Source organism: Bombus huntii, chromosome 2 (assembly GCF_024542735.1).
Source record: "Bombus huntii isolate Logan2020A chromosome 2, iyBomHunt1.1, whole genome shotgun sequence".
In the NCBI taxonomy this organism is placed as follows: domain Eukaryota; kingdom Metazoa; phylum Arthropoda; class Insecta; order Hymenoptera; family Apidae; genus Bombus; species Bombus huntii.
The window spans coordinates 19128354-19152924 of record NC_066239.1 but is presented as its reverse complement, the minus strand read 5'-3'; the positions used below and the strand labels follow the sequence as shown (position 1 = coordinate 19152924).

The window sequence follows — 24571 nt, the reverse complement described above, 5'->3', positions numbered from 1 at the left end:
CCGGCCCTTCTGAAAGATTTTCAGCGGCCACCGTCGCCGCCTCTGCCGCCGGTCCAAGAAAAATACGAGCACCGGGAGCCGAGGCACCGCTTGTAACTCACCTCTGTGATCATCTTTCCCCTGGTCTTATTTCTTTCACGGTGATTGGCTTTTTTCTCCAGTTGTTGTATCACCCGCTCCCGGGTGGTTCTGTACTCGAGCGCGAACTCGGACACGATCCGGCAAAACTCATTCGGCTTCGTGTCTTGCACCCTGTGCAGCGGGATTCCCAGCCATAAGATGAATTTGTGGAATCGATTTATGATCCGCCTGTGCACGATGCCCAGCACGATTATCCTCTCCGCACAGTCCGCCAGGAAGTCTGACATTCTGCTTCGACAAACAGTATTCAGAAATCGGAGATTAATGCCATGTGTAACTTGCTGCATCGTATACAATGAAATAAGTTTTTTTATATTGATTTATGAGACTATTGTTATTGCTATGTTTACCATATCGATAGTTTCTATGCTTCGATGAAATAGGTGCGGGATAGAAGAATTCTAATCAATATCTTGTATCGTGAAGATGCATTTGAAACGAAAAATGAATTTTAACTACATGTACATGTATCTTTGCATTTGAATAGCAGAACTCATGTTTCTAAATCATGTTGATCGAAATGAACGAAAACGCGACGTCGATAATTTTGATACGCTGAATTCGCGGATTTTCCCGTCCCATCGTTCCGACGAATCATCGTGTTCTGACAGCATCGAATATCAAGGTTCGCAAAAAGGCAATCACCGACGATCATTTTTTACATGAAACATTTCCATTACTCCAGTACGTTCGAGAAGACTGGAGATCAGCGTAGACGATCGCTTAAACGAGTTTCAGGCAAAAACGAATTAACCCGGCCCGACATTTAGGCCGTCCCGTTACACTTAATTAACGCAGCGGCCACGCCAACCAACGTTAACCAGATGCTTCACCGTTGAACAAAATATCACTGCGATACACAGTAGCTGAGGAAAGTACTCGGACACTTACTGCAGAATTTTTTTATCGATATAAACTTAACTATACGGTGAATTGATTTGTGTTAAAAAGCTGTAGCAATTAATTGAATTAGCAATCGGTTGATTCTATCTTCCGGTAGATATTACGTTTTTTAAAATAAATTTTTCAAATAAATTCTTATCATATCGTATAATGTTATATCGATCTGTACGAACTCTATTCCATTTCTATCAATATCTTGCCTCGCCAGCAACGCACAAGTTAATAACCTTAACTAAGGGTAAAAGAAAATAATAAAAAGTGCGAGGAAGAGCTTACCGAATATAACCGACTTAGATAAGGACAAGCTCGATGGAGGGGGATGAACAGATAAAGGCTCCGAAAATCTACCACGAAGTAGAAACGGGATAAGATGAAATAAAATAAAAAAAAGGGGGAAAAATAGAAGGAGGAGGAAGGTTAAAGGGGACCAGCAGGAAGCAGGAGTATGGAAGGAAGAAATACGTTTTAGGTAATTAATGGCGGTGCCATTTGGAACTGTGCCAGTTTTGCCACGAGAAAAAAAGTCTGCCGCGAATTTATCGAACATTGTACGAATCTTCGGAAACTTCAAAACTTCGTGGAACGAAGTTCCCTTCTAAAGGCCAGCGAGGAAATACGATCTCCCTAGATCGAATCGATCTCGTCTGACGACATACAATTTCGACTTTGGTACTTACTTGACTTTCATCATCGTGGAACCATCATGCTTCGCGATGAGCTTCAGGTGGTCCCAGGATGCCTTGCACTCGCTCTCTAGTTTCCCGATGTTCGCCGCGAGCTCGTCGAAGTCGATTTTCGATGCTCTTGTCACAGCGCCGATCTGAACAAGATTCATAGACTTTCCTTGGTTTCGATTTTCAAACGACACGTGTATGAATTATTCTGCATGAAATAAATATACGAACGACTCGGTGGAAAAGTGATACAAATACAATTTCTCTTAGGAAATGCGCTACATAGGAGAAAAAGTTTTAAAGAAAACGCAGGAAGACTTTTATCTTCCTTTAGTAATCGAGAACTTGCGAATAATTATATCTGGATTCACTTGCACGATAATGTGACTAATGATATTAGAAAATTGACAAAATATGATTTCTATGTAAAAGACTTTTCTTTTATAATTGTATAATTGCGCAACAAATAAGATAATTAAATAGCTTCGAATTTATGAAATTTGCTTCTATAATTAATTTTGTTTTGTCGTTAAACTCGTTAGTGCTACATAAAGGCAAAGCGTTCATTGATGCTCGTAATTTGCAACTTGTAATTTATGGAACTTCATTAGTTCTACTTCCATTGCGCAAGACAGCCTGTAAAAATGTCTTTAATGTATCGAACCAGCCTGGTTAAACTTTTCAGCCATGTTGCGTTCGTTTTAACAGAATAAAAAAAAAAAAAAATATCGAAGCTACACTTCCGAATACCAGTATACTCAAATTGCTTAAAATAACTTTACTTCGGTAACAACAACAAACATCAATTATAAATTATTTGCGACCGCAATTACACCGGAAATCCGAAATTCCTGGGGAGCGCTACAATTTCACGAAACACCATTCGTAATAGTTTCCGGAGTCGAAGAAGAAGTTCGTCTGGGACACGAAGTTCCCGTTCGCGATTTCGCAAATGTAGCGCTGGTTATTCGGTTTCTAGCGAACGTGCATAGCGACGAAGCGACGAGACTAAAGTTTTATCCGGTTCCTTCGACGCGGAAGTAAGCTGCCTCTCACCTCCGAATAGAGATCCGTGGAATCCGGAAACTTCTCCATCACCATGTGGCAAAGGTGATGAAGCAGCGAGTGCTTGTGAACCGTATCCTTTACTTCAGGTACTTTGGCGAGGTATTCCAGCTGAAAGCCCTTCACCTAAAAAAGAACGAAGCGACGTTTCAGCGTTACACAACGTACGGAATATCGTTCTGGCTAACTTCTACGTTCTCGCTAGTACAGGCTTTCCACCCGACGCTTCTGGCCACTTTCGCGCGTAACGTGATTGCTGCGAAAACCCGGAATCGATGTTGACCACGCGCTTCTAACTCGACGAGGACGGCATATCCAATTCTGCCACGTCGATTCCTTCCTTTCAACTTGCCGTTACTTTTTCGTTTATACTTTGTTTTTATTTCTTTTCCTTTTTTCGTTTTTGATTCGATGGAAACGACGAGCGGATACAATTGAATGAGATTCTGGCTTGTTTAGATTCTTTGGCCAGATTCTTTTTAGCCTTTTTTCCGTTAGATTTAATTTGGTGTCAAATTGTGATTGTCCGTGAAGCGATAAAAGGGTTTCAGGTTAAATTCTAGCTTTTTATATTTTTGCGTTGAACTTTTCTTTATTATTTCCTTCGATCAAATTTCACTGCCTCTTTGTAACTACAATTTTATTGTAACAACATCGTAGAACGATCGCGATTACAGACCGAAATGTAATCAATTAATTTTAATAATTAATGGAATTTCGTATGCTGCTGGAAAATCAAATAATATCTGTAGAATATTTATGTCGAATCCCCGGGGTTGTTATCGAATAACTCGCGGTTATCCGATAATTTACGCTAGACTGATTTATTTAAATCGTAGTAAAATAGAATGACGGATCGATTTGAGAGATCTCGTTGCGAAGGTAAAGTACGAGTGCACGTTACCTGACGACTGGATGCTTGTTAGCACGATAATTAATTTACGATTTTTCGCTTCGAGAATCAAAGTGTAACTAATCAATGCGAACGTTTGTGACTTGTTTATTACAAAATCAAATGAGAATTCCAGCTCTTTGGAATGCGAATTGCTGATTGACTGTGAAATTTTTAAAAGTTCCGATGTTATTCGTCTGTAACATATTATTAAGGTAGAATCAAACAAAATTTACGAGCACGTTATTTCGTTAATTATAAATGTAAACTCTTTTCAATCGTATGAATAAGATACTCTTTGGTGTAGTTATAATACTCCTCCATGAAACGTAGATAAACAAACGTGTGAAAAATTCCGGAAGTTTTGTAGTACGTGTAGAATAAAATATACGTATAATACGATAAAAGTTCATTGACTCCTGTTATTAGGTGTAATGTTTCGTTCATATACATATTATATATACTGTTATTTCTCGTCAGTTTAAAAAGTACTTTAAATTTGATTTATAATCTAGAAATTGAGGAATTCGAAGAACACAAGATTATCAGCTATTTTTATTGTTGCATATTGGTTTTCAAAAATCAGTTTAATCGTGTCGCAATATTATACGTTTTTATATTTATATTTCGTCTATCAATCTTGTATTATTTACAAATAAAATTGCAAGATATAAATTCTATTACAAAGAACAAAACCACCGCAAGTTCGTTTACATAAATGACAAGTTAGATAAGTAAAGTTCCACTGTATAATGTTCCAGCTCTGTGACTGAAAAATTAGCGAATAAATAAACTTTCATTATGGACATTAATCTGCAGCATAGCATTTGTAATTAGCTACTTTCTATGAATTTGCATGCTAATATTATCGCGATTAAATTCATATTATTTGCATCACGACGATCCTAATTTCGAGCAACGAGTTTCATTTCACTCATAATTTCCCCCGTTAATTCACTGTAAAACGTGAGAGAAGGAGTCGAATTCACGTGAGAGGCAAATATCTGAGCCACGCGACAATTTCGATGATCGAGCGTGTCGTGCAAAAACACGCTCGAGAGCGGCTGATAAGAAATGATTAGTGCACCATTCAAAGAACCACGGTTTTAATATATTCGAACGGAAGCAAACGATGACGAGTGAAAAGAAATCGTCCAAGATCGAAATAGAATCGCAAAGTGTTCGTCACGAATATTCGTGCGAATGCTCCATTTTTATATTTCATATCGTATGCCCGGCTATCCGGAACATGAAAACGGCCTCGTGTGGCTAGAAGCATCGTTTATCTACTTCAAATAATATTTTTTACCTCGTTTTTCCTTTTTTTTTGTTTTTTTGTAGATATCGCAACGATATGTTTGTAGCATTCAATTTTGAAATTTATTACTTTTTATATTTGGGTGCTTCGAAGGTAGATCGATGCATTTTCATAAAATTGTGCGTACGAATTGTTTCATATGTTTGATATCTGTGATTATAATCGCTTGAAGCAAATACTTAAGGATGATTTGGCTGGATATTTATATTAATTACTTGAAATAATAATTATCAAACTGCATAAGGATCGAGTCCCTGGAATAACAGTGTTACTATTGATGACAAGAAGAAATTCTAAAGGAATTAAATGTCCACAACAGAGGTACATGAACATAACAAAGAATGCTAACTTTCATATTTCGGGTAATAACAAATAAATAATAAAATAGGAAAAACTTATGTAAACTCGTAATATCAGCATGATGTTACAAAGTACATCGACCATCATCCATAAACACTGGTGTGAAAGAACAAGATCTAAACAACTGACCAATGGTGGTCATATTGAGGAACACGGCATCTTTTTTTTTTTTTTTTTAAAGATGTTTATTAAACCCAAGATACAAATTTTTAAATACCTTTTGGTGTTCACAATAAACGGTGAATTTTTGTAGTGATATTTTAGGCAAAAGTACCGATACGCAACGGTACGACGTAGCCATGCTATAATATGTGTCGGCGCTTTACCTTTTTCGTGTTTAATATGATTTTTAGGTTTAAGCCGCTGGGGGAGCGGAGCTTCTATGTGATTTTGTTTTTGTTTGTTTTTTCTGTCCTGAAAACTTGGTTGCAAAACAGGACGCTTCGGTAGCTTGCTTTTTGAGTGCTGTGTAACTTTGGGGGGGGGGGGGGGGTTGGATGAGAGGGATAGGGCGGGGGGGGGGGTCAAATAAGATTATTTACAAGTGTTTACAATATTTGAGGAACACGGCATCTGTCCAAGAAAAGTGTTTAAACCGATACTCGCCCCTTTTTCCAAATCATCGAACAACGATCACACGAAAATCATCGACGCTGATGGATATCGATTCGGCGCGAACGACTGATTCCGACTGACGGATTAAGCGGATATCATTTGGCTGGCATTCAATACCTACCTCATTTCCGTTGAGGAATATCCCGATCGAAAGGAGCGTGCTCAGAATCCCGCGGAACGTTTTATTCACTCGCAGGGTCTCCATTCCCTGCTTCAGATCCATCAAAGGGTCCGCAATTTCCTGAAGTCACAAAGGTGGTTCGCGATTATTTCTTTCGAGCCGCGAGTTCTCTGGCACGCTGGCTGGTTCGTTGTGCTCGTCTGCGGTTCCATTTTTGTGCATTCGTCAAATAGTAAGCTTCTTGCATATTTTTTGGTCCTTTTTGTTCTTTTTACGAATGTGACATACGAGTGTTTGCGTTTTCTTTTTTCTTTTTTTTTTTTTTTTTTTTTTGAAGGGTATTTACAGAAGTAAGGTGAGCGTAATACTTGTTAAATATGTAAAGATATGTATTGTATTTGGGATGCAATGTTGTGAGAAAGTACAAAAAGTAGAGTAAGTCTGTATTGTGAAAGGAAGAAATTGGTTACCCGTAAGAATTCACATGGAGTTGGAAATCATTATGAGAAAGATTCAAAAGTATCATTGAATTATGATATTAAAAACTCAAAGGATTTATACTATTAATATAGAAATATGACATCGATCTTGATCCTCTACCGATGGTTACAGATATATCTAGTTACAGGTATGATTTGACAATCATATGAATTTTGAAAGAACTACAAGATTCCATTAGATATATTCCTTCCCATGAAATATTTTTCTCGATAATTTGATAATTTTATAATATAATCTTTATTAATAACGCGTAATACAGACAAATACGATTGTGATTGTCTGTTTCAGCGGAAATTAGATTTCTAAAAATCGAATCAAATTTAAAAATACCTGCATTAAAAGAAGTCGTGCAAGAGACAAAAGAAAATCGAACAAATTTTACGAACGAAAGCAACGAACAATTTCTCATACACTTCATTAGACAACAGTACAAAAAACTTGATAAAAGATGAAGTAGGTATTTGCGTTGTCAAAAATACATTCAACGAAACGAAGAACGAAAATAGCGAGAGAAAGAACGAAGAAAAAAGAAAATACGATTAAAATATGAAAAATGGAAATATGAAATAATACGTGACGAACTAACAGAGAAATAAAATTCTTGCTCTGTCACGGTCAAGGCGTTTTGCAGGCTGGTGTCAGTCTGCTGCTTTTCAAGGAAGCGGCGCACACGTTCGATGCGGCACACGATCGTGTATCGGAATTCGCCGTGTTCCCAGCGAAGAAATCACGTGATTATGCGAGGAACGTTCCCCGCGACTTCCTTCCCCGCATACCTGGCGTTTTTCCTCGTCGCGGTCTCGCGACTATCCCCGCGGAATTCGAGACGAGATTCGTGAGAAATAACGGGCCAATTCGAACGCTATTACACGCATTCGTATTCGACGATGCTTAATAGAATCTGCATTCGAAATGTCATGCAGTTTCTCACGGTGAAACGTATTTATGGTACGTCTGACGACTAGATTCGACAAGCCGCAGACCAATAATCAACCGATCCGTATTTCGAGTAGCCTGTCTCCTTGTTAATCATTGCTTATGCATCTCTTATTATTCCTATCATTAAAATCGAGTGTTTTCAATACGTTAACGAGCTCGTTGGATCTTTTATAAACGTTAGTAGGTTCCGTCGTTCTAAGTGCATGATCGTTTTAAAATAGACGAACTCGTTAAATGAATTATCATATAAGATTGAAGATCTTTTTCGCGGCCTTTTAAAGAAGACGAAATGATATCGGAGGCGTTGAAGAAATTAAGGTACTACTTATGGTTTATTTTTGTACATGGAAAAGGAATTATACGTACTTAAAGTTCAACATTTTTAAATTCCGCCTCAATTTTCGACAGCCTATTTTTTCTTCAAAATTGATGTTCGATGACCTATACGAATGAATACCATTCAATCATCTTCAAAGACTTCAACCGGTATGTTGATAAAATTTATACGTTTAAATTTCAATATTTTTCATTTCTAAACATTATTGTATATCCTTAATTTCGTATATTTCTAATAGTCTGTCATTTTTTCTAAATATTTGTTCAATATGGTATTATTTATAGGATTAATTTAAATCCAAAATGTCCAATTTATGTGAAAATTGCTGATCATTGGAGGAATTACGATTTGCAGCTGAGCGAGCCAACGAACCACTTGGTCATCGATAAGCAGTCGTTAAGCTCGAAAGACTCACCTTCTCCGAATTCTCAAAGTCCAACTTGAACGCCCAAAGTTTCAGCCTGGCAGGCAACTCCGAGATAGAGGCCAAAGTTAGAAGAAACTGCTCGGCCGATCCCAAAGGTAGGTCAGGATTGGCGGCCTGCGCCTCTTGTATCCTGGACCTCTCCTCCTCAGTTGGCAGCATCGTTAAGAGTTTCTGTTGCGAATGGATCCGAGGACAAAGGATAGGAAACGAACGAAGAAGAGAAATGAACAGGAAATTAGAGAAATTAGAAAAACCATCGAAAAAAGAACGTACGTGTGTTTCAACTGAATCACAGGGTCGACCGTGAACTAAGAATTTTGACTTTTACAGTCATAATTTTAAGGGAGATTTTTAACGAAATCGGGATTCTGAAGTACATTTCATTTCGAGGAAAAAATTAAGAAATCAATGGGGAAATGTTAAAATACTTTCGATTTGGACACAATACCATATAATATTTTTAAATAAATTGCTCTTCGTATAAGTAATAATATTCTTATAGAGAAAATAGCTTATATTATTTTGTTCGTGTAACTTATTTGAACGTAACTCAACAAAAAGGAAACATTCTTACGAAGAAAATAAATTATTTATAAATAAGACTGTGCAGATAATTTACTAAAAATTACTATATTGAATTCTAATATATACATCTCTATAAATTAATAAATATCTATTAATGTTTATTAAAGACTAGATTCGTGAAATGATAGCGAATCGAATGTAATGATCATGCCTGTTTGAATCGATTCAGATCGAATTATATCGAGTTAATTGTACTAGATATCGTATAGAATGCTTCAGAGGTCGTTTCCAAGCATATTTTATCTACTATCTTGTCATAATTGCAAACACACTGAAACCAATCTCTGACAATAATCTCTAATATTTCGATCCATGCTTGATAGAACAGAATACTATTAAGTCTAGGATAAAATTCCTTTTACTTATTTTCATTCAAAATTATGAAATATTAATTCGTGTAACTTGAAAAATCTTGTGATAAAAAGAAATCTGCTAATAATCAATTTGGCTCAATGTCACACTAACAGGGATCGGTATCTTGTATGTTCTTCGTTATTTATCATATTATTTGAACGTAATAGCCAAAAGAACGAGATACTGAAACTATTGTAAATGCTGCAAACGTTCATTAAATAAAAGGAATGAGAAGAAACAAACAAAAAAAAAAAATAAATAAATCATGCGACCTTACCTCGATACCCTCTCTGTTCATAATTGTTGCGTCCATTTTCAAGATCGCGGTTTTAATAGATCTTGGTGGAGGCAATTTGGTCATCCCGATATTGATGGCGTTTGATCGTTTATGGTCCAACACGATGATCTCCTTGTTTTTGTTCATCTCTTGCTGTTTCTATTCGACGACAAAAATAAACAAATTAGCCACTGGTAAAGAATAATGCTCGCATTGCTACAACTTAAATGACGTTCGATGGTCATGTCTGAACACTCAAAAATCATAAAATTTAATTAAACACCGTGCACATAATGGTTTTGGAACGAATAAAGGAGAAACGCGATTTCCAGCTGAAATTTTATACATTAACAAACCAGTGCAGGTCAAATATTTGCTCGCTAAGGAAAGGGAAAGAGAAGCGCGCAGGTGGATGAAAATGCGCTGAAAACGTATTTGCTGTTGATGCTGATCAATCGGTAAAATATAAAAATATCGTACACCGTCAGCGGAAACGGAATTAGTAGAACGAGTTCAAAGCAAACACCACCGGTTACTGTTACGTTACCGCTGTAAATTACGCGAAAGGATAAACAGAGGTGAAATACAGGGTGAAGAGAAATCGAAAAAGAGCGTTATAATTAGCAGAGACGAGGCGATCCAATAGCTACCGCGCCGAGATTAATCACTTGAAATACCCCTTGAAGGAAAGCCAATTAGCAATTAACAATCTGCACAGAATTGAAGTACCAGCATACACACAACGGATAATTTTATTTCAGTGATTCGATCGTAGTAATGTGTAAATGAATTTACATTACCGCGTTCATTAGTACCAAGCGTAAATTAAAAAGGAAATAAAAAAGTGGAGAAAACGAAGAAAATGGTAGGAGACGCGGAGAAAAATGAAAAAGCGCGTAGAAACGAAGTTTGGAGTTAGCAAAAACCGGCGTTAAGTGAAGTTAAGAAATTAGGACTCACCTCCTGTAAAATTCCAGCATGCCATTTCGTTCATTTTTCGTGCGAGCACCAAGAATATTGCAAATAATACAAGAAAAGATTAGTCGTATTGCATTAAACCACCATCACCACCACCCAACCACTATTCACCGTATTATTATTATTATTATTATTATTATTATTATTATTATTATTATTATTATTATTATTATTATTATTATTGCGCGCGATCGTTATCACGATATTTCGTTACTGTTGCGAACGGTATTAATTTACGACGTGTTATTGTTAAAGTTACTTCTCATTAGACTAATGGAGCCTGTAATATTATATTGTATCAAGATCGTAATCATTCGTGTGCATGATCGTCTCGTGAAATCGCTCGTGGCAAGCGCGCGTTTAACATGATGTAACATGAAGATAGAACGCAGCGTGAACGCAGTTATTATTTTTTATGAGCATTTTCTCTCTCTTTTCACAGCAAATCATTGGGATATATGACCTCGGTGCTTACAATTTAACCGTGGAAATTAAAAAATGGAACTCTCTTTATCAATATTTAAGGCGAATATCAATTTTCCCGGTAATTGATCTCTGTCAACTAGAATAATCTTCATAGTGTCTTCTAACTTCGTAGATTTTATAAGGAATATTGATAAGAATTTCAATTAGTAATGCATTCTTACCACGAGTTCGTAAGTAACGTAATTTCGTTTCATACTTGTTCCATTGTTCCATTCGTGGTGAAAGAACTTTTTATCTTTATGAATAACTGCCTGAAATAATTCATATAGTCGTTCATAATTGATAAAAGTGCAACTTGTGTTTCTGCAAATTCCAGCCTTCGTCAACAACGGAAAACCATTTACCAGAAACTTCAATTATCAAGGAAATAGCCGCTTTAGAATAAATGGTTATTTGCAAGAAAATTACCATTACTTAACACGTTGAACGCCATGAAAAGGTCAAGAGCGATTGGCATTACGCGAACTTGTCAGTAACGTCATGAGGTTTACGAGTAATAACCAATGCCAGACATGTAAAATTCGCTTGGCAGCCAACGTGTTCACTAACACTTTCTTACCGACGAAAACGTTTATATCCATCGAGCTTCGTTAAATTATTTCCATAAAATTAAAACAGAGAAGAAACAATTAATCCACTGAAGCATATCCAAAATCTTCCCGCCTAATCTATCCAACGTCTATTTTCTTAAACTTTCAACATCCTATAATTTTTCCCGATTCACATCTCCTTTTTCAAAGCTGTCCTTCATTCTGTCTCGTTCGTCTTTACGGAAGTCTCAACGGACGCTTTATCCGGCACTAATTATTGCCGGATTCCGCGAGGTAGATGTAAAGGTTCAAAAGAGTCGGGCTGACAAAAAGGAAAAGGCTCGGAGAAAGCACGACGAAAGAAAAGGATGGAAGGAAACGGAGGCGTCTGAAGAAGCGGCGGATCACATTATGTCGGCGCGGTGCGTGTCCATTGGCTCGCGACGCGATTCAAAACGTGGAACGCGGCCGGGCAAAGCTGATAAACCCGGCATGTAATTACGTCAGCAATTAGCGACGGCCGTGTCGTTCACGTGGAATCTTTCAGTGATCGTTGAGAAGAATTTCCACGAGGCTTTTCACGAGGAAAAATTTGATTAATAATATAAAATGTACAATATACCGCAAGATCGTCTCTTCCTAACGATTCGTCAAACGATCGATTTTAATAAAGAAGAAAAAGGAACAAAGATCGAGAACTGTCGTCGTATCAGAATACAAGTTGCAGCAACAAGCTTTGTCTATCAAGTCGGCAAATCGAACGAAAAACACGCGTGAAAACGGCGAATGAAAGGCGAGGAAGGGTGAGAAGGAAATACGAACGTGCAAAGGGATTTTTATTTTCTTAAAGTTTCGAAAAACCTTCTCTTTTTATCTGCCTTTTGCTTGGTAAAACACGAAAGCTCCCGTAGGGATCGACAGATACGAGGATTCCGCGACACCGCGACAGACAGCCAGTCTCGGTTCTGTTCTGTTGCTCCGTACGCGATCGAAAATAAAGCCGTTTAGGGTAAAGCGGTTTAAAGGACCGGCGGAGAGTAACTCTGTTGCAAACGGTGCCGGATTAAACGCGTAATCCGTGTCAAAGGCATCCGGAGAAGCCGAAGCGGGACCCCTGTCGCGTTCTACTAGATGGTTAAATGCTGGTAGAGAGTGTAACTATCTTCGGTGGGATCGACATGGTGCTAAAGATGCAAAGATGTGCCTACTACACTATGTTATGATGAATGAAATGAAAATAGAATGCAATGTTATAGACATTGTCCTAGTTTTCTCCGATTAAACTCTGTCGCTATATTCTACGAGCATAAATAAGAGACAGATATTTATATCGTGAGATGTCACATATGGATATACAAAATATATGAAGAAAAAAGCAAAATGATACACTTCTAATGAATGGAACCTGGAGACACGCGTAAATATCTTTGTGCAAAAGGCAGATTGTTATATTCTGTTGCAGCAGTTTCGTTTGTGCTAAATTGTAACGTTTAACAAATGCTTTCTTCTTATAGCAAAATTTATGAGTTTATTGTCAACGAATAAAGAGAAAAACTTCAAAGAACTGGCGTTATTAAATGCTACTGTAGAAATGTGCTTCATTTTCATAAATGAAATTTTTGTTTACCTTCTTTTAAAAATGACACGTGTATCCGAGTATTTAAAATCTCTATCTTAGAACATACAAGCATATTATAACAAACAACGGGTTTAAAGCATAATAAGAAGATGATTTTCCTCGATCACACGTCTCTTTTACTGAAGTAACAACGAAAGATAGTTGAAATAGTTAAACATGTTAATTGTATGTGTTGTATAAATTGAATACTATAAAGATACTCGATTCATCCACAAACGATTTTCTAATTACATTTAAGTAGCACAGTTGAATCAAGTACATCGTACGTTTCTCCACGCAATAACTAACTATTCTTGATCCTTTAAAATTCTCTTTAAAGCACGTGGTCCGTGAACGCGTTCAAACGTCTAAACGCCACGGTTTGAACGGTGCCCTGTGATTTTAACGCCTAAAGGAAGACGAAAAAAGAGAAGCCGAACGAAGTTCACCAAGCCTTTAATTCCTTCCGTTATCGCCGAGACACGTACGAAAGAGGTCGAGAAAAAACGAAGAAGAACTGTGTATTTAATGCAATTCGCAGCGCTCTATTCCGACCGAAACGTTCCTCCACTGTATTTAACGGTTGGCTCCGTGGTTAGTAGGTGCTCTTTATTCAAAAATATCTCGAAAGAAACTGTTTGAAAAAAAGGAAGAAAATAAAAGAAGAATTCTCGACTAGAGGTTAACGAGACAATAATTACTGGCGTATGGGGAACGGAGAGTAAGTTTCTTGGGATTGGATAATGGCTGGATGAAAATTTCGGCAAATGTTTGCTAATTAAAGCAACGGTCACGAATTAAATGAATTCCCGGGTGAGAATAAAAGATTCTATTTTAAGCAAGTGCAGCTGAAAGTCTTGTAAACGAGTGGCGGAGAATTTAGTTGCGAAAGATAGTTCTCGAGTTAGTTGTTTTTTAACACATCATTTTATAACATCGTGTCTGGTCGTAGCTTAAACTTATGGTCATGATTCGACAAAATTTAGTTTCAACCGTGATTCTGACTTTAATTTTTCAAAATACAAATCTGTAAAATGCAAGTTAGGTGCAATGTTCCAATATTTTGTATTGATACCGATCGGATATAATATCGTAACAGTGAATAGCTATCAAAATTGGTAAATACTAAAAAATTACTAAGATAAGAGAAATAAGCCAATTTCGTTGGAAAAAAATGATGTAAAAAATAAGAGAAACAGCTTCAATTGACAGAAACAATTGTTTCAATTTTACACGCGTTAAAGATATTGTGGAAAACCACGCACGGATACACGCAATGACTTCGTCGAGCCCTAAAATCAACGAATCTCCAAGAGAAAATCATCAAAATCAAGGATCGAGTAGCCCAAAAACTCCCTGACTTCGCTACTTCAAAGGATTCATCCCCTTTAACGGTGGCAGAAGCAGCCGGTTAACCAACCACGTAGCTTTGTGTATTTTGGATTGTGCATAGGCTGCCTGTGGAATTTCTGCGCGATGAAAAGCTTCTCGCGGTAGAGACAAGCGAACCGGATGCTGAACGTTCACCGTTCACCACGTGTGCCTCAAGAATCAGGCGTCGGGGAATGATTAACATCGTCGACGTCGGGCAACGTTCGCTTCCTCTCGTCGGGACAACGGCGGGAACGAAACGAAAAAGCAAGAAGATTCATGGGACGTCGGAAAGGTGTCGCTTTTTCCATCGAATACCCGCGCGGTAATTAAATTTCCTGTCTGATGGCGTGGCGCGGTGAAATTTTGTGGAACCGCGAACTAGAAGGACGATGCCGCAGCTTTTCGTCGACAGAAATAACGAAAATAAACCGTATAGAAGGTATTGTTGAAAATGGCGAAGTTATGAAGCTCGATGGAAATTCAATTACTTTTTGTTGGCAGAAGGGGGATTCGGCACATCAGTTTCGATAGTGCTCAGTTGAAAGGTTGAAAAGGCTCTCTTTTTTCCCAGTCGCTTTGTATTGGTGGAAACCGCTTGCTGTGAACTAGTATTGTCTTTTTTTTTGCATATAGTATGTTTGGCCTGACAGATTTCAAAGCGAACGAGAGGCTCAATTGATTTAAGAGTAACGCGTGTTTCGATAAAATCCTTCTAATGTTATTATAGTTACACTGTGTTAATCCTTTGTTTTGTTTAGTATTCACCAACAAAATTGTTCTATACATACAACAAACAAGAATATACACAGGTAAGATACACTGACCATTTCCATGTTAAATCATAGACAAATTGTTGCCACGAAAAGATCTTACATCTAGCGCTAAATTTATTTTCTATTCTAAATTTATTTTCTAATTCCTGACAGTTCGGTCGTGCCCTTACTTACACTTCGATATTTATCTTCCTCTTTTATTTCGAAAGTAGCATCTTCATATACGTACTTCTAGAACTGCAGAGCCCACGAGACGTCCGCATGCCGTTCTAATATTCGAAGCACAGTATTGAAAGTATTTGAACACTTCTGGAAACTTTTCATGAACATGTTACGCGAGTTATACAAAACACGTTCAGCTACTAAGGTTCCAAGAAGTTTTGTATAAACCACGCATTATATCCCTAAAAGTTCTTTATGACAAGTGTCCAAATACTGTCGTGAATCACCCTACATACATATGAAACACCGACGCGAGGAAGAAATATAAGATCTCCCCAGAGGGAAAATCCCGTATAGATAGCCGTACCCGCAGGAAACAAGCTCTCTCAGAAAAGAGCAACGACGAAGCTCAAAGAACGAGAGCTGCTCACCTTCGTGATGAGATCCTTAGCGCGGCTCTCGAACAGGTGTTCGAGCTTCTGCGTGTCAACAGGTACTGGCGACAGCTCGTCCCATATCATTTTGTTTTTGTCGAGCCTCGACAGTATGATGGGGTCATCCCTAACCTCCTTCCAGAACAGCTTCACCGTCTTCTTACTCTTCTTAGTGAAGGTCGGCAGTGGACTCTTTGGAGCGTTGCTGGAGTCGACCGCGGTCGGTGACCTCGGCGACTTGAGATTCACGCCGAACAACGGTGGAGGCGCTTGCGGTACGGGTGGCGGTAGCCTCGCCCCTAGAGGCGGTGGCGGTGGTGCCCGTGCGCCACCAGGAGTCGGAACCATGGGCGGTGGTGGCGGTGGTACGCCGTTGGTCACGTTCACAGGTCCAAGAACGTCAACTTCGTCGTCGGAATTCAGATCGGTGAAGTCGAGGTCGCAGAGTTCGAGTGGCCGCTTCAGTTTCTTAACCAACTCCTCCCAATGCAGCTCGTTCTCGGATTTCTTCGCTTCTTGCAGTTTCGGCAGGCTGTCGCCGGTAGGAGACTTCAGCACGTCCGCTTTTGACTTGGACTTCGCTAGACCCTCCTTCGCCTTCGAGATCAGACCGCTCATGTCCCCTATCCTGAGGGTGAAGAAGAAGAACATTGCGATGACGAAGGGTTTGAATTCTGGGGATACGTTAGGTGGTGAGGCTTGAAACGTCGAGAAGATCGAGTTCCACTCGTTCTCTTTTCTTTATCGAACGCGGACGTTATGTTTTAAGACGTCTGTAGGTTTCGCTATTTAAAGATATGTTTTTCTTTTAGAAGAGACCACGGTAATAGAATAACATCAATGGTAGTTCACTGAAGTTTGAAAGAAAAGATGGGTTAAGCATAATCTTTAAAACAGAATATATAATCCCATTTATTATCGTATATACCAGGAGATTTCGTTAATACCAGAAAGATTATAACAATCTAGCAATCTTTCTAAAAGTTATCTTTGGGTGTATTGTTCCACTAGACTCGCAAGGATTAATTTATTAAATACTTCATCCTTCTGTTCGTATATTAATTTTTAATCAGCTTCGAAATTTTGATTCAAGATCCTTTTTGAAAAGTTTTAATTCTAATTTATGTACATAGACCTAATTTCGATATGGGTCTGTAGTATTCAGGAAAATGTTAACAAAACGATATTTATCTTCCTGATAGGAGAAAGAAGAAATCACGGATTCTGATCCATCTTAAAGCGAAACGTACGAACAGTGTTTCCTTAACGAGTCTTAATCTTTTCTACGTATCGTACAGTGAAATTACCTGGAAACCTTCTCCTCGACCGGGCTGCTCGGTATAAGATTTTGAGCGGCCAGCTTTTGTGTGAGATCCTTGACGGTTCCTTCCCTCTTCAGTTGTAGAACCACTCGACGATCCTCATCCTCGTCGGTGTGATTACCCTCGTCGCACTCGACACCCTCGTCCGGGCTCTTGCCGTACCATGGTTTCTTCTCCTCGGAGTCAAGCTTGTTCGCAGCATTCATCAGAGGCGTCAAGTCTTTCCTGCTGTTTGTCCTGGATAACTTATTCGACGGCGAGTCCGCATTTCTTTCGTACGACGTGCCGTTAGTGTAACGCAGGCCGTTCGTCGCATAGGGACCTTCAGCAACCGAAAAGCCGTTCAATTATTTCCAATTAATTAATTTATTACTCTCTACGTTGCTTATTACCGTTTTAGTAGATAATTTGTTTGGAATTGCAGACAATAGTTTGACTATACGCGTACTATATTAACTTGTTTACAGGTATATTTCTTTGCAATTCTAAAGTGTTCTAACTTCGTTGTTTTGTTTTGAAGTCAGAGATCATAAGTTTCGAAAGCTTCTACAGTCGAATCTTCGAAAAATTGTAGAATCGATGTTCACCGAGTTACGCGGAGAGAATCGAAAGCTTAGGTTTGACGAGGATCGCTTAAAAATGCAAACAGAAACTGATCCTCCAACTACCACCCGAGAAACTAGTCGAGAGAAACTTCAAACAGCCCATGAGAACTATACACAAACATCTTTAAAAGCCTGGTAAAGTTACACAACTGAAAACATGGGTTTCTCACGAGTTAAAACGATACCAAGACTCGTTTATAACTCGTTAACGCTTGCTACCATTTTCTGTTGAACGGAAAATGAACAATTTCTCAAACTATCGGTTAAATTCTACGTGATTTATTTCTTCAGATTAGGTTCTCGATAAAGAATCTCGATCATAGTATGTAATAAAATTGTAATTGAAATAAGATTAATAACTAGATAAATAAATTAATAATCGATCAAAATATATCTTTCATTTCTTCAAATATAATCATTGATACAAAATCCCAATTATAATATGTATTTAATGAAATTTTAATTGAAATAAAATTTTGGATAGAAATAAAATTAGCAACAAAATTGAGTCTAGATATTTTTATTGTTTTATAAGTGTGTAGAATTGATCGTTATAACACTGGTCAGTATATAGCGTTTAAAACAGAATTACAGCAGCGTATCTCATAAATTGCGTGTATCGATTACTTCCTGCCGATACACTGCGCTTTATAACCTTGACCTATCCTCATAACATCTTTCTTAACTTTCTCGCATCTGTTCAGAAATCTCCCAAATTCGCGCTTTTCTAACATTCCTTAATCTTTTACGATGAATGACATGGAACCTATCTTCCATTATAAAACCTACGATTATAATAAGTTTCCAATAAAATCTGTTAGCTTAAAAATCCATTTCAGACTCTCGTAAAAATTACCAAATTGTGTTTCAGTTTGGTAAATGTTTATGTAAAAGTTCGATGATCTAAGATATAAAATCTACGATATCTATTCACATAAAATCTCAATCAGATTATTTTCTCTTCCACATGTTTTTGCTAAATTCTGTATCTACCTAGCTGTTATATAATCATCGAATCATTCATTTAAATCAATTTCCTCCGAGAAGCAAAAATTCTCCCGTAAACTTCAATAAAAGTATAGAGACGTAAACTTTGTACGAATATTATTCGTTTTATCATACAAGAAATTCGTATACCGTGAAAATCCGATAAAGCGAACACGTTAAACGAAATTCTCATTACTTCCCCATTAATGGTAATAGTGAAACGATAATAATCTATTACTGACTTTCCTGATCGTCCGAGGGTACCACGGATGCTCGCATAGTCGCCGTGGCCTCTTGCTGCTCCCTGATAAAGCTCCTCTGCCTCTCAGCTCGTTCCCTTCGACGTCTTAACGCCGGTGTCACGCCAACGTCCACTGAAAGCCGCAATAAATCACTTCTTTCCTGGCCCGTTCGCCGCCAATACATACACGCGGCCGATCATTTTCCGCGTCGAACTATAATTTACTATTTACCAGGCGCGTGGTTACGCGACACCGAACCGCTTATCGCGCGATCGTTTTCGTTCGCGTCGAATCACACTACCGCCGAACTTTCATTTTGATTTATCGATCGCGATACGAATCGAAACGTCCCTCGACGACAGTCACGATAAATTCTGCTCGTCACGCGTGTCATTTCTTCGCGGTTCGAGCTCGCGCCAAAAATACGCGGTGTATCAATTATTTCGTCGACCCTATAGTTGATGCGACGCTCGACACCGTATCCTCGATTATTCCATGCACGTTACTGCCGGCGAATCGGTTGGAAAATTTCACGCAGAATTTTGTGAACGTTCGTATAACGCTGTTTCACTTTGCCGTTCTGTGCAATTTTATTCGATTGCCGTGTAAGTTCTGTATAACGAAGAACATTCCTCGTTAGTGGCTTATATAAACGGCGATATACGAGCGGCTTAGGGAGAAAGTGGTACGAGTGACAATTTTTAGTTTGAAAATTGTGGATGAAGTTGAAGCATAATAAAGATAAACGCGGATGAAAATATTGCCTACTCATATACATTCTTGACAGTCTTGATGCAAATCATTCTTTACGAAGATAAATCACAACGTTTCAACTGTAAATTCCAAGCTTCGATGCAATCTTACAAATGGCGAATGGCAGAATTTTTTCGATCCACCAGATTATTTCAACGCTATTAATCATTGTCCGATGTCCTCCTCCAGTATCGTCTTCAAGATTGCTATCTTCTCTACAGAACTTTACAAATCAATAATATCAGGTTCAAACACTCGTAACACCTACACCAATCGTGAATGCCGAATAAAAATGTTTTACTGTACCGATTTCACTTCGTATAATGTTACTACAGTTCCTGCTTCGATCATTTGTGTCTTTTTATGCAAATATCTTCTTAGTAATAAAATAATAAAAATAACAAAGACAATGTTTCTACCAAATATCTTCTAGCATGTGTACAAATTTTTAACACGTCTGTATAAAAAAATTTAACAAACACAACTTACGCAGCAATCTAATACCTTCTTTAACCTCGTTTCTTTATTCCTTCCTCAGAAGCTATATACAAATGTAAGTATCTTCTTTATCGGAATTGTTTTTGCACTTACAAGAAAAACCCAAGAACGTTGGATCATCGATTGAATTGAAATTTTGTAATGCAATACAATTAACAAAATTTAATTTATGCGTCGGTAGCAACGAGAGTGCTAAACCTTCTTCTACTAACAACAACGAATGCAAGTGATAAAACGTTATAAAAACGTAATAAGGTAAAGTAAAATTATAAAAATGTAATAAATACGTTGTATCGATATAGGACGCGTTAGAAGGCAACTTCCTCGGAATAGCGATAAACGTGCACACAAAACGATGAAAACGGTGAAAACATAACCGTTTGAATCAGCCGATTACTCATGGCCGCGACATCGACATTCCGTTTCCGGTGAAGCGAGTTCACGCGGCGTACTTGACCCGATCGGCGTGGATCCGTACTAGTCGTTTTCCGCGACGATGCGACGATCTAAACGTGCTCAATCACGGCCCCCTTCGAGCGAAACTACGCTTTTCGCTCGGTCTCTAGCGTGCAGTTCGCATTCGCCGCGTGCTGCATCCGCAACGAAACGCACGGGGGAACTGAAAACCGCAAGGTCTCTCTCCCGAGAGAGGGACGATCCGTTAACGCGGAAATCGCCGCTCGTGGGCGTCGAAGTTCGTATTCATCGCGCGGTCGAATCGTTAACGAGCGGATTTGCGACGTACATCGACTACCCGTATGCGTATACACGCCAAACGAAAGTGAAAATGTGTTTCATTCGGGATAACAGAGAAAGAGAGAGAAAGAGAGAGAGAGAGAGAGAGGAGGGAGAGAGAGAGAGAGAGAGAGAAGGAGAAATCATACTGGAACGATGCTGACCAATTGAGAGACTCGTAACGAAAATGACCCTTGTCAAATTTTTTGATTTTTTAGGTAATAATGCGTTACAGTTGTCAGGAGAGAGACTCCCAACATGGTAGAGTCGGTATTATGAAGAATAGTCTGTGCCCTGACTTATAGCCAAATGAAGATTAAATGGTTCTACAAAACTAATCTTTAGCAAGGGTGCAGAACTGCACAATTTAATGATGTGAAACTTAGTTGCTAGACTTCTGGAAATAATTACAAACGCGGCTGTTGATTTGTTTTTAGACATTTTAGAAAAAAGATTTAAAGAGATAAATAAAACTGTAAGCGACAAGATTAAAACAAATGTTTTAAAAATGTATCTTGTTCACGTATAGTGAATCTTACTGACACTTAATTGAAAGAAAATGCTGAGAGCATTGTATGATCTTTGCGCGAATTTTGTACTATGTTTTGAAATATGTACGACTTGAAAACGTAATTGATTGCTTTTAGTTCGCGTAATTAAAGAAACTTGCAATCTCTTCGACTCGTTACTGCAGCTGTCAGAAGCCTGTACAAGTATCGACATCGCTGTATCGCATTGGATAACATTTACAAATTCTACGTTCTTTGGATCATTTTCCTCCAACTGAATTTTTCTATTCTTCAAATATTTTTTGACAGAAAGATTTAAAAAGACGATAATAACGTACGAAAATACGACGAATTAACTAGAATAAATACTGCACGTACAGACAGCAAGTGCAGTTAAGTACTCAAATATAGTATACGTATGTTACTGAATGGAATATAAAATAAAAAATATGTAGCGTATATGATACACGTGATAAAAATATGATAGCAGGATAGACATACGTAAAGACAAAGGACGCGTGAAATGTCAATGCTATAGAATATTATCATGAAAACAGAGATAAAGACGAAGTGAGATATCTTATCGATGGTCAGCACCGATCTAGGAAAGTCAACGTAAAATAATACGAAAAAAGGTGTCTCACCTTTGTTCTCCTTGTAGCTGCCATTCAATTGAACTTCGCCGAGATGACCCTGCGAACTCTGAGAACTGCTCGACTCGTCGTCGTCGTCGGGCAAACTTGAGTTTAGCGTGTTGTTCAGTGAGCTTATACCCAAGGAGTGGTTGAGCCGCGGACTTAGGCGCGCGTTCAAGGACATCGACAATGGAGACGTGCCCGTCGAGTGTCGCCGGGATTTTCGCCGTTCGTGAGAATCCACCAGGGACTTCCGGTTTCGTAGCGTTTTCCTGCGAGAGAAAAGTGTCTCAGAGTGAATTATTATGTTCACGATTTTCATGTTTCGATGTTGTGTCGTGAATTTGAAATATTATACGATGGATCTTGAGCGAGTTTCTATTTTGACGTTTACATTGCCTAGTCATTGATTCGTACTACTTGATTGGCGATACGAGTCGCGATATTTGTGTAATCCACTTGGAATATATTGATCGTCGTAACTCGCCAATTTACATGGTGTTATGCCAAGCGAAAAATGAAAATTTACCAGTCGCTCTTCGAATTTAAGTGACATATATATTGGGATATAATCTAACCAGAAAAACTGCATAATTTGTTAATCTTTTTCCAACTTTGTGATTTTGTCGTCGAAATAGCTTCTTTGGTCATGACGTTATTTGAGCAGAACAATATATTTGGATTTCGAAGCTTTAAGGTAACGCCATTTTATAGAAAAACAAATTTTTTAAAACATTAAAATCGAGACATAAAATACTTTGTGTATGAAATACCATTTTCCAGGTATAAAATAATGATATTAAATACCATTCAGAATCGACAAAGGATATTCTTGAAAATTTAATTTATTTATTGTATTTACATATCATGATTTTTCATTTATACGATAATGGACAAAACATTAAATACAATATATTTGCCACTCGTTTTCCACTACGAGTGAAAATTGAAAATTCAGACTGCACAGTCTATAGAGTAAAATGAAGCAATTTTTACTCACTGGAGAATTCAAAGCAATATACCTATCTGCGTTTGAACATTCAATCAACTATGGACATGCGATATATCTAGTGATTGTATTCTAGTTTAGGGGCTACTTTGGAACAACTGACTTCTTCACACGAACGCGACCTACAATGATGGATACCTTGCTCTCAATTTGCTTCATCCACCTCGCGATGACCAATCGATCATTTAGAAGAGTCATTTATTATCACGTATAGGAACAAGGGATTTCGGTATAACAACGTGATCGTTCATACGTTAAGAGGAACGATAGATGACACGCATTGACTTAAGAATATTACAATTTTAAAATAAATGATTCAAATCTATCCTTTTCTTTAATAGGTAGATGTACGGTTATTGAATTAATAAACGAGAACTAGAAGAGCGAGCTAATGCGAGAATTATGAGAGTCATAAAGGTCAACTTGTTAGCGTGCTCGGATAAAACGGAACTTGAAATTTATTGCGGTAAAACGATGATTAGGCACTAATCCAAACACATGCCCGCGAATGCGATTTTGTCTGAATAGTCCGAGAGTTCTACCACTACATATACTGCGAGTTCAACTGCTTTTACTCGTACAGATTGATATTCCGTTATATTTTGGAAACATGATCGTTTTATCTTCAAAAACTATGTTCTATATATTACATGAGCGAGTAAGATCATTTAAGATTGTCATACTCGGTCTTTCGAAGATTCTATCTGCACGTAATCCTCCGGAACTTGCAACTTAGACCACACGAAATTTCTCTACCTGTATTATCCAGAACACGTTACATACCAAAATCAACAAAGTTGCTGAAGGGAGAAGGGCAAACGAAGCGATCGAAGGCCTCAAATCGATACCTGATGTTATCGTCCAGCTGACGAATAGGCGAGCCCCTATCGTTCCCGTCCTCGTGATGCAGCACAGCCTCGTAGATCTGGAATTGTCTGAGTAGATCAAGATCGGTGCCTTGCTTCGACATGTACCTCTGGATGATGCCCTCGATCCCCTGCTCCTCCAAACAGTCCACCTGATCGTAATAAGTGTCCTGGTCCGGTATACCGTTCAAACACTTGTTGACCAACGTCGTCGCGTAGATCAATAATTCCGTGTCGGCGGCGTCGTAATCCTTCAGCAACTTCATCACGTTCGTCCAGGGTATCATACCCCTGGATGTATCGACCGATCTAACGGCCCTGACCAGCAGCAGACTGTTCGTCTCCACATATTCGACGAATACCAGCAACAGCTTCAGTGCAGTCTTCACCACTAATCGGAAGCGGCTGGCTATTAACGTGTATAACCACTGAACCGTCTGACCGTGTTCCATCACTCCATTCATGCCGTCCACATAGAGCATCACCTGACCGAGAGCTGTACGATTAAAAGCATAAAACTGTTAATTAGCTTATATTTGTGTAAGA

At 38.3% G+C, this 24571-nt stretch overlaps 1 protein-coding gene across 4 annotated transcripts in view; it reads right to left on the bottom strand.

Annotated features, from left to right (window-relative positions):
- LOC126874592 (FH1/FH2 domain-containing protein 3) overlaps window positions 1-24571 on the bottom strand; it is a 241936-nt gene that overhangs the window by 25813 nt on the left and 191552 nt on the right. For 2 of the 4 annotated variants that reach the window (XM_050636828.1, XM_050636818.1), the window contains 11 exons: window positions 24008-24521; window positions 22160-22422; window positions 19021-19152; window positions 17172-17508; window positions 15861-16492; window positions 9510-9670; window positions 8282-8464; window positions 6090-6209; window positions 2775-2909; window positions 1722-1864; window positions 102-372 (listed from right to left, as the gene is read on the bottom strand). In XM_050636828.1, the coding sequence (XP_050492785.1) occupies window positions 102-372; window positions 1722-1864; window positions 2775-2909; window positions 6090-6209; window positions 8282-8464; window positions 9510-9670; window positions 15861-16492; window positions 17172-17508; window positions 19021-19152; window positions 22160-22422; window positions 24008-24521 (2891 nt within the window). The remainder of the gene's footprint in view (window positions 1-101; window positions 373-1721; window positions 1865-2774; window positions 2910-6089; window positions 6210-8281; window positions 8465-9509; window positions 9671-15860; window positions 16493-17171; window positions 17509-19020; window positions 19153-22159; window positions 22423-24007; window positions 24522-24571) is intronic. The other 2 variants (XM_050636840.1, XM_050636834.1) reach the window with 1 other exon arrangement.